The 10,957-nt window shown below is 42.1% G+C and overlaps 1 protein-coding gene and 1 long non-coding RNA gene across 3 annotated transcripts; one reads left to right on the top strand and one right to left on the bottom strand.

Moving 5' to 3' along the window:
- The first annotated feature begins 710 nt into the window (after positions 1–710).
- F7 (coagulation factor VII) lies at positions 711–10,845 on the top strand. 2 transcript variants are annotated; one of them, XM_064646461.1, is made up of 8 exons: positions 711–866; positions 3,051–3,211; positions 3,764–3,788; positions 3,880–3,993; positions 4,937–5,077; positions 7,471–7,577; positions 8,092–8,212; positions 8,404–10,827. In XM_064646461.1, the coding sequence occupies exons 1-8, from the start codon at positions 797–799 to the stop codon at positions 8,940–8,942; spliced, it is 1,278 nt and encodes a 425-aa protein (XP_064502531.1). In that variant the 5' UTR covers positions 711–796; the 3' UTR covers positions 8,943–10,827. The 2 variants fall into 2 exon arrangements, with proteins under 2 accessions (XP_064502531.1, XP_064502532.1); XM_064646462.1 differs by lacking the exons at positions 3,051–3,211; positions 3,764–3,788 and having other exon boundaries at positions 715–866; positions 8,404–10,845.
- On the bottom strand, positions 5,607–6,724 carry LOC135410118 (uncharacterized). The gene is made up of 2 exons (XR_010428522.1): positions 6,517–6,724; positions 5,607–5,756 (listed from the first exon to the last, which is right to left on the bottom strand). It is a non-coding gene; the product is annotated as an uncharacterized LOC135410118 (long non-coding RNA).
- Positions 10,846–10,957: the final 112 nt, after the last annotated feature.

Raw genomic sequence — 10,957 nt, 5'->3', positions numbered from 1 at the left:
TGCTCTTTACCTTGCTGCTATCTTAAGTAAATATTTCCCCAAGAATGTTGTCAGCTCTCCAGTCTGATGCCATTAATTGATTTCCATTAAATCAGAGGACTGCTTATGTTCCAGATAAAACACTGTCTGCAGATTAGCTCCTTAAAGCCCTGTTGTTAGTAATAAAGTACAACGTGGATCAGCTCAGCACCTCTTCCAGCTACTCCAGCTTGTGCATGGGCTACATGGGTCTGGCAGTAAACATGGAAACAGTGTAGGGTGTCTCTTGCTGGTTAATTAGTGTCTCCAAGCAAGTTCTGGCACAAGTGCAGAGTTTCAGCTGGTGATAGAGAAAAGGGAAAAGACAGATGGCAGTGGTTCCATCATACTCCAAAGCACTGAAAGGCTGTATCTTGACTGCCCATGCAAGATAAATATCACATTACTGCTCTCTGCATGTGAGGCTACAGGGCCAAGCTAATGCCTGTCCTATGGATGCAGGGTCCCAGCATTTATGTTTGTCATGAAAAAGGTGTGTTAGATGGAAAATGAAGGCCCAGGGGTAGCAGTCTGTGTAATCAGCATAGCCTTTGCACAGGTCAGGAGAGCACGCTTCAAAACCAAGCTTCCTGCTTGTGTGAAAAGGGCACATGCAAATCCTTTGGCTCAGCTCTCCAGGCTGTCATGGATCTTTTGCTGTTTCCACGACTCGCCGGCCCCTCCTCTGGCTCCAAGCATTTGAAGTTGAGCTGTTTGTCCAAACAGTCCTTGCTGAAATGTCAATACGCTACCAGGACACTAGCTCATAGGGTTCATCATGATTTCCAGGCAGTGTGTGGCTTTGTTTCTCTGCTTTCTGCTGCTGATCCCTCTTTCTCTGGATGCAGGTATGTTGCAGGATATGGCTGTAATTCTGTTTACTGGCAACGGACTGCTTTCCCGTTACCGAGACATAATTTCCATTGCAAGTTTTGAGTTGCGTGTTTTTCCTGTCTCCGGCTGTGCCTGTGGTATTCTAAAGTTCTTGTTTGCTCTCAGTGTGATGGTTCCATGCACATTTTCTGCCAATTAAGGAAAGCACCTCTAGATTGCTAAATGAATGTATTATCTCGATGCACAGATAGCAGGCAAACCACCAGCTGTCTGCCCACTGCATGAAGAAAGGATCTGTGATTTATTGTTATATCGTATTGAACTGGGACATTTCTCAAAGCAAAGCATCAATAGCCTGTCATTCAGCTGATGAGTAATTAAGGAGGTGAGGATCCACCCTATTTCAGCAGCAGTAGAAGGCAGAGAGGAGGTGGCTTCAGTGGCTCCAGTATGTCTTAAAATCAGCTCCCATAGTAATAAAGTAGATCCAGTGCTTTCAGATTCCCAGTTAGCCATCGACTGGGTCTCCTGTGTTGCAGTGAGGAAAGGCAGAAAAATATGTAGCAAAGTCAAAAGTGTTCCAATGCAAATAAGTGGAGAATGCCAAAATAAGAGCGGGTGGATGTTCCCAGCCATACACCTAGGTTCGCTCCTCCTCTGCGTCCATGCAGTGATACATGTGCCATGTATCTGCAGCATAAGGTTAATTAAAAGCCCTCAAGGAAAGCCATATTAAATGCATACAGCCTGACTTTGAAATCACGGTAGAAAGACCCAGATGACATTCCTATAATGACCAAATATTTATGAAGCACCCTAGGATAAATTCAGTGCACACTACACAATACTTTATCCCTTCAAGTAACTTTGAAATATAGGGAAAAATTACCACTATTTTGCATGTAATTCAGCAAATATTCTGATTAGACACATTTTGAAGATGCCTCACCAGACTGGAATAAACTCTCTCAGCATTTATGTTTGTGTGTATGTTGATGGGGACACACGTGAGTCTTGTCCTTCAGCATCCCTCAGGGCCCTTCCAGAAGGTAGAATGTAACTCCTTTCAGGGGTCACGTAGTGGAGAATGTCCTGGGGAAAGGCAGGTGACACACATCAAGCTTGATCCCCAAATCTACCCACAATCACAGGTGAAATAGTTTAAGCACTGAAATTTAAGTTGTTGTCACGAAGCTCCAGAAGCTCCCCTACTGACATAAAGGAAAAATTTATAATTTCAAGACTTGTTCTGTGTAGTACATGGAGAAAAAGTACACTGTAGCACTGGGACTTCTCATTCCTTGTCCTGAATTATACTGGGCATAGCTGTGTGGTGTGCTTATATCCTAAGGCTGAGGAACAGGTCAGCATGGTGAAGTGTGCTTTCAGTGCACGCTTCTGTCAGTTGCAAGTTGATGTAGCTCTAGGAAATGAGCTCTGCTGATGCCTGCTATCAAACCTGTGTACTCAATGTCTTCCCAAAGCATGGCATAGACACACAAAGAGCAGACCCCTCTGCAGCTGTGGTCTATAGTGCTGACAGAAGCTAGGAGCCATCTACAGGCTCCACTAGGAAAAGTGATCAGCACTGTCCAGCTTTCCTATGTACCTTAACGTAGGCTTTTCCACAAAAAACTAAAGATAATATATTAAAGCAGTGATTTTTAAATTGTGGTTTACTAGTGGTGGAATAAGTTCCTTCTTCAGGTCCAACAAGTGAAGGAGTGTGAAATAACATGTGACTGTGGCTGAAGGGATGACTGTGGTCCACCTGTCACCAAATGACTGTAGCATGTACAGAAAAATAAGGTTTTGCCATGTGCATTGGTACTAGATAAAGTGACACAGGCTTCGTAGCTGCTACAATTCAAAGAAACTGTTGCAAATGTCAAGATGCGTATGACGTACAACAGTACCTTAGGAGTCACTGGCGTACATACAACACACACACATACAACACTGCTGTAACATGCCACCTTCTCCTAAGCTCTGGGCTCTGTAAAATTCATGTGTTGTCACTTTATCTGTGAGGCAAAACAGAGAAAGGAGGCTCCTTCACATTTGCCCATCTCTTTTCTGAAGTGTCTCAGAAAAAAAACCTTGGAAAGCAGAAAAGCTTCCAGAGGAAATTGTCCCCAGATCCTCTCTGTCTGGCAAGCACAGCTGTATGACAAACAGAACATGCCACTGTTTTTCAGTCTTTCTAAAGCAGGAAGAGGCAAGCAGCGTTTTGCAAAGGCAAAGACGAGCCAACAGCTTCTTTGAAGAGATAAAACTGGGGTCACTAGAGAGAGAATGCATGGAAGAAAAGTGTTCCTATGAGGAAGCAAGAGAGATTTACCGTGATGATGCAAGGACAGTAAGTAAAATGGGCCTGTATAGCGAGCACTCATTGTCATAAGGACTTCCCCTACTCAAGGGTTTGCTTTGACATTCTAAACCATGAGAGCAGAAAAACCAGTTAGTGTCCTGCTATTTGCATCTTTGTCTTGTATCTATAGGGAGACACACATCAGCAGTGAGTTACAGGCACACTGCATAGGCCGTCCTTGGCAGTATCCATCTAGGGAATGCTCTCAGAGTCATCTCCCCAAACCCCAAATTCCTGCCCTGACAATACTTTAAATTGTTGTATTGTGCAATATATTCTTCAGTGAATCCCACCTCAACTATACAGAGGTTACTTATGGGTAACCCATTTGTGTCTGTAACTGAGTCCCCTTTGCTACTGGTATATGAAAATAATGTACAACCTAGAAAATAATGTAGGGTATTTCATGGATATTAACTGTCACAAATTATAAAGGCAGAAGGGGCATCACCCTGGCTTTCTGTAACCCCTCCTGTGTGACAAGAGCAGTAAGACATAACTAATTTTTCTTTAATTGAATCTCGCATCTTTTTCTTCTAGAATGAGTTCTGGCACATCTATTCCGGTATGATTATTCAGGATGTTCTAACAGCTGTGAAACTCTTCCACTGCTGCAGCTCTTTGCATGAGGTGGACTGACACTGAATATTTTACAGACCCTAACCAGTGTGACTCCAACCCCTGTCAGAATGGTGGGATTTGTGATGACCAGTTTCAGGATTACGTTTGCCGCTGTCCTGTTGAATATGAGGGCAAGAGCTGTGAAAAAGGTCAGCTTGTGGCATAACATAACAAATAAAAATGCCATTATTCATTCAAATTCAAGGCATTGAGATAAGTAGTAACAATCATTATCATTCAGGAGTTGGACTTGATGATCCTCTGGGGTCCCTTCCAACTCAGGATATTCTATGATTCTGTGATTCTGCATCATTCTAGCTATGACAGCTACTGTTCATAGTGCTTGTGGTGTCGCATGATGGAATTAACCACCTAGCAGTCAGGCACTGAAAGGCAGCAATATAGTTACTGCCCTATAATGACTTTGTAAAAGAAAATAAAAATTGCCTTTTGTGCACCATCTGAGAGAAAAGGAGGAATTTTTTTCTTACCCAACTTCTGAAGTTACTTTGACTTAGAAGCTCGATGCATTATGTGAATAAGAACTACACTGCATATGCATGGTACAAAGCCTGAAGGGATGGGTCCAGTGGTTAATGAAGTTAATATACATTTTTCCACTGATTTCAGTGGACACCTCACACTGAGTGTTATACCTTCAGAACACCCAGAGTCCAAGCAAGGGCTAGACACTCATTAAGTCTAACCAGGCAGCCTCAACAGTAATCCCAGAGCATCCTTCTGCTAAATGAATAAATACAATATAGTTACAATTTTTCAGTCATCTATTATGATGGCTAACACACAATTGCAACACCTTCGTACTTTAGACAGCTCAGCTACTGTATAAATGCAGACTGATTTAATTTTAGGTGTATGTTTCTTAAGCACAGCATTTTATTCCCTAGTTCCTGGAGATCCAGGCCTACCTAGCTTTTCACAAATGGAAGGTGCTTCTGATGCAGTCAGTCTACATAAATCACAGAAATCCGCTTTGCTGCCTTGCTTCTCTGTCAACATTTCAAATGCAATTGATTCATGTTAAGCACAAAAATCTGTCTTGAAACCTAAATGCTCTTTCTCTGACTTTAGCTGTGGCTGACAAACTCAAGTGCATTTTTGACAATGGTGGCTGTGAACAGTACTGTGCTGATGAGCAGTCCGGAAAACGAGTGTGCTTCTGTGCAGATGATTACACTTTAGCGAGTGACGGCGTGTCCTGCATCCCCCAAGGTAAGACTAGCCTGATGCTACGTCTAAGCCAGCTCTGGAAGAAAGGTTTTCAACATGTGCACATCAGGAGGTGCAAGGTATAACCCTTAGATACCAACTCCCCACCTCTTCTTCACAGGCGGAGTCCCAAATAGTACATTTAGGCTTCTGGTGCAAGTTAGAAATCCCAGTAAAGCAGCTGTCAGTGTGCACACCAAGCAGGGAGCCTTCTGAACCTCTCTTTTCACTCCTCTGGGAGATGGGAGATTCAAGTTTGAACATCCTATCTGCTCAGAGTTAGGAGAGAGATGAACCTGTCTCCTCCTTTGGGAGCATGCTCGCCACTAATCAAGTAGAGAAGAACCGAGCAGTGCAGACAAGCTCATGGCAGCAAGTGGTCAGGGATTTGGAGTCAGGCTGAGGGGTTTCTGGTAAATGGAGGGGCTCTGGGCCTCGCAAGTCCTTCTTTGTTTTAGCTTACACCCACAGTGTAAGCTGTATCTCATAGGCAGCATTGTTTTACTGTTGTCTCTCAATCTGAAATTGTGACTGGATTTTATTACTATATTTATTTCAGTGCAAGGGTCAAGAGAGGAAGAGGTCTACTAAAAACAAAAAAAAAACCAGTTATTTTCTTTTTCTTCCTTCCTTCCTTCCTTCCTTCCTTCCTTCCTTTCCTTTTCTTCTTTTTCTTCTTTTCCTATTTAGTAGGAATAATACATTTTTGGTATTACTATAGACACTGTGGCTAGATATTTCTCTCACCTGACAAGGTCAGTTTCAACTGGGACTAGGGTAGTGCAAGTTAATTATTTTTCCAATACATAAGCTGGCATCTGACTCTATTGCAGATGCCTGGTTGAATTACTTTATTAGAGGGGAAAAAAGAGACCCCTGGGGAAATGAACATAACAACATAATGGATAGAGCTGTAGGGAGCATGCTAAGTAATTCTGAGGGGTGATGCCCCCCTACAAACACACCTCAATGGAGCACTCATGCAGAGAGCTGATAATGACAACATAGCTGTCAACAACAGCAATTTCATTAGAAAAAAATGTCTACTAATCTGCTTATCCCTTATTAACAGATCCTGCAATACCACGTGGTGGGGAAGGTGCTTTTGTTAAAAGCTGAGAACAAAGAATTCAATATTCCCCACAGGCTTTTCAGTGTGTCTTCCCCTCTGAGGACGATGTATTTATTGCTACTTGCTTCTTGGGGACCAAAACAGCCATAAAGCTGACCACGTGTTGCAAGTAGAGAAAACTGTGCAACTGCCAGGCTGCCAGTCCCCTCACAGTCCTTTTGTCATCTCTCACAGTGGCCCTTCTTCTTTTGGGACATTGGCCCTTTTGCACTGCTGTCCTGCATACAAAGTTAGAGTCCATGGGTCTGTGTTACATCTGTTCTGATCCTTCCCCAGCTGCCATCAAAAAGCTACTCCTGTTTCTCCATACCTTGCCTGTACCTGTAAAAGGCTGATGCTGTCTTCATATAGCTGAAGTTATTACAGATCCATGGAGATATTGGATGCAGCTCAACATAGACTATAGGGCCCTGGCTCCCAAAGTGGTAGAAAGAGAGCACTCCTCCTCACAGCATTATCACAGTGTGACTGCCAGACAGAAGGGATGGTGTTTTGTTACATCACAGACATATGGCACACAAAAAACCCCAATGGTAGACCTTCTTTAAAGGAAAATTCAGTTGGGTGGAAGATGTACTGAAAACACCAAGGCTTCCTCTGCACTGCAGCTCAGTCACACGTTCAGTCAAGATTTGATTCTCTTACTACCAGTCTTCACATTCTTGCTCAGAGTGAAAACAGATCTTAGATTGACTGAGATGTGAAGTCCAGAAGAATCAAGGATTCTCTGGACACAAGCAAACTAGGTACAGTCTGTGAGAGGCATACCAGAAGACACAGTGTCTGCTCTCAGGACATCTTTGGGTCTGTCCAAACAAGGGATGGCAAGCTGCCCACCCCATGCTTAAGCCTCTCTCTGACCATACCATGGATGCTGGGCACTTGGTACAACTGAATTAAAGTCAGTGGGGTCACTGAAAATGTGTAGACTACAGAGTCACTTCACTCCAGCCTGCAGTCTACCTCATATTCTTGAGATATATCTTAAGCAGGTATAGTGTTTGCAAAGTCCTGTAGTAAGTGAATATGTGTCAATGATAATGTATAGGCCTGCACTCTATTTCTTAGAGCATTTCTGGCTGCTTCCAAACAAAAAGACTACTTACTTGTTGAGCTGCTTTACCTTAGTTGAAACACTGATTTCTAGTCTGGGTATGGGTTCTCAAAACTAACAGCTTCACTGAAATTTTGCTGTGAATTCAGTACAATAAAATCACACCTGCTGCCCTCTGTTGTTATTTTCTTTTTAAATTTTCTTTTTCAGTGAAATACCCATGTGGAAAAATACCAGTGCTGGCAAAAAAAAATTCAACTGCACAAGGGAGAATAGTAGGTGGTTTAGTCTGTCCTCCAGGTGAATGTCCATGGCAAGTGAGTCTTCAAAAATTTTTCATTGCTTTTATTTTTTTAACTTCCTTACAAAAGTGCTATCTTAAATTCACTGTTTTAAATCTGTTATGTTAAAAATTCATTAAAAGTACGGTGTCTGGATAAGTGAATTCCCTCTTCGTCCATAGCCAGCAGATACACCTGTTTCAGTCAAGCATTTTAGCTTTGTTTTGGAGTGCCTGGTTTCATTGGAGTAGAGTAGTAACACAGCCACCTCTATCCTCTGATACCTTAGTCCTTAACGTTACTGCTGGCAAGAATTATAGTTGCAGCTTGCAGGGTTACACTCTTGGCCATAATAGGCAAGGTCCATACTACAAGATGGAGACAATGTCAATTTAGGAAGACTCCCTCTCATAAATTCTCAATAAGTCAGCACAGTATTCTCATACACAGTTGCATACAGTGTCAGAAAAAAGCAATATGAAACCCATCACTAGTGAGATTCAGATCAAGCACGTTTGATGTAAGACATAAATTTGCTTTATGTTGGCAGGCCCTTATAATGCATGATAATAAAGAAAAGTGTGGCGGTACCCTGCTTTCCCCGGAATGGGTGGTCACTGCAGCTCACTGTTTGGACTATATTCACCTTAACCAGCTTCGTGTGAGATTGGGTATGTATTCTCCTCTCCTCATCTTGTCAAAGTGGTGGCAGCTTCTCATCCTGATAAAACCAGAGTTAAAGGCTTTGGTAGTATAAGGGAATTGTCCTTCATAGGTGTCAGACTAGAAGCACTCTATCTCCTTAAACTTACAAGGAATCAAGGAGCTCCCTGATATGACCTGTGATTAATAACTTTTCCAGGTGAACACAAAATAAATGAAGATGAGAAAACTGAGCAAGAAAGTGGAGTTTCCAGGATTATCATTCATGAAGGATACACGATTGGACAAGTCAATAATGATATTGCCCTTTTGAGCCTGGAAACACCGATGAATCTCACCGACTATGTGGTGCCAATATGTTTGCCTGAGAAACGGTTTGCTGTGTATGAACTGTCCTCTATCAAGTTCTCCACAGTAAGTGGATGGGGACGACTATTAGATGGAGGTGCCACCTCTTCTGTTCTGATGAGAGTTGATTTGCCACGCGTAAAGACACAAGAATGTGAAAAGGAGACAAATTTAAATATCACAGAGAACATGTTCTGTGCAGGAGACCTGTCTGGAGCTAAGGACGCCTGCAAGGGAGATAGTGGGGGTCCTCATGCTACAAAATACAAGAACACTTGGTTTCTGACTGGGATTGTCAGCTGGGGAAAGGGCTGTGCTGTTGAAGGCAACTATGGGGTTTACACAAGGGTGTCCAAATACATCAACTGGTTGAAGAAGCACATGGACTAAAGATGTTGAGCCAGAGCATTTCCAGAGTGTGCTGTTGTCCCCCAATCACTCTGTGCCATTTTCCTGTGGAAGCATTCCTTCATTATCTTAGATATGTGATACCCGTGATACCCACACCACTATTAATGATTCGAAGCAAGCCCAATGCCTACCTGAATACACAAAATACATTCCTTTTCGATATTGTTAGTAAACTTGTATCTTATCAAGCAGGCACAGAAGAACCCTAACAAATCAAACTCAAAGTCCCTCTCGTTCTGCATCCATTTCTGCTGAAGGACACAGCTAGATGCTGAGAGAAAGACTGTCAGCTATACATCATAATCCTTCCTCCAGCTATCCTCTCAGCTTCTGGTAATCAGTGAAGTACAGACTTCCTGAGTCAGAAGTTGCATTAGACTGAACAGTCATAAATGAACCTGCTGTCTGTAATTGTATGCAATCTCCTTTGAACACATTCATGTGTCTGGCTTTCACAACTTCCTATGCTATGGATCCTGTAATATAATTATGAAATAGCAGAAAAAGCAGAAAAAATGTTTCTTTTAGATTGTGTTAAAGCAGCTTTCTCCAACAGTTGCAGTGGCAACGAGATTTGAGGGATAGGAACCTTAGACATTCTCCAAAACAAGAAAGCTGGAAAAAGGTTGATTCCACATTTACAGGTTTGCTATAAAAAGTTTATTTCAGTCTTCTTGCATCAAGCATTATTGCTGTAGGGCTATAAAATGCAATATTTAACCCTACATTTATGGGTAGTGAAGAATACCATTGATTTAATCTTATCTTTGCCTTGCTCTTGTTGATACATAGAACACAAATGAAAGGGAACATTTGTTTCGTTTGTTGTCCAGTATCATCTAAACTGTATTCTCTATACTGAGATCTAAAGTCAGAATAAAATAGTTGTCTGACCATATGAAAAACACTGACCAAATACCATTCACTAAAATCTTAAGGCAAAATGGTAGAACTTGAAACACTCTGAAAACACTATCAACTATAAAATTTAAAAATATACCTTCTAATCTAAGCATAAAAACCATGAAAAGGTAAGGGAGATAAAAATGATTAGGAGATTAGAAAATGGTTTAGTAATCTTATGCAAAACTTATACCCAAGATCATTTAAATAATGTGGAATATCAACTCAATCACAAAAGCTTATCAGAGAGTAGGACAATTACAGCTGATCTTACTCTATTATTAGGGAAAAACATTGATACCATCTGGCACATAAACCATGCAATACTAAACATCCTATAACCTGTTTTACTGACACAGAAGAATGGTATACTGTTCATTTAAACAGTGAACTGAACTGGGAAAAGCAGCAAATTTCAGAGAGCTGAGAAACAAGAGCTCTTACAGTCTGCAAACATATCCTTACTCCGAAAAGAAGTCCCATCCCAGGGAGGAAAGTGACTAGGAGTAGTGGCCAGCAAATAAAGCCTCATGTTCATTTAGATGAGTGCAAAATCATCCCTGAAGACCCTTGAAGATAAAACGGTTTGGGTTTTCCATGGTCCATAAAGCGATTTATGAACAAATCATCATCTTGCAGAAAAACAGGTAAAACGCTGAAAGAAGTCAGTAGTAATAATAGCTGCACAGTGACTTTTTCAAAACAAGCTGGGGTTTAGATATATTTTTAATATAACAGCCTGTTTAAGCAAGCCAAGAAGATGAAGGAGACCTGGCAGCTGGCTCTGGAAGCACCAAAGACAGGGGCTCCACAGCGCACTATGAACTCCCCCACAAGACAGAGGAGACTGAGGCCAGCTCCCAGCGAGCAGCATGCCGAGGTCACTGATCCAAAGTGCGGAACCATCGGCTTACGGGGTTGGGATGCGGGACACGCGGGCGGGAGCTGCCAAGGGTGCTGGGCTGTTTTGAGGTAAGATCCCGGCTTAGCCCAGAGCCGGGCCAGGGCGGCACCAGCTTATTGAGGTGGCGAGTCACTTCTCCTCCTCCAAAATAAAAGATATAAAAAAAAAAAAAAAAAAAAAAAAAAGG

This window comes from Pseudopipra pipra, chromosome 2 (genome assembly GCF_036250125.1).
Source record: "Pseudopipra pipra isolate bDixPip1 chromosome 2, bDixPip1.hap1, whole genome shotgun sequence".
Classification (NCBI taxonomy): domain Eukaryota; kingdom Metazoa; phylum Chordata; class Aves; order Passeriformes; family Pipridae; genus Pseudopipra; species Pseudopipra pipra.
The sequence above is the reverse complement of the archived record's forward strand: the minus strand, read 5'-3'. Positions and strand labels throughout refer to the sequence as shown.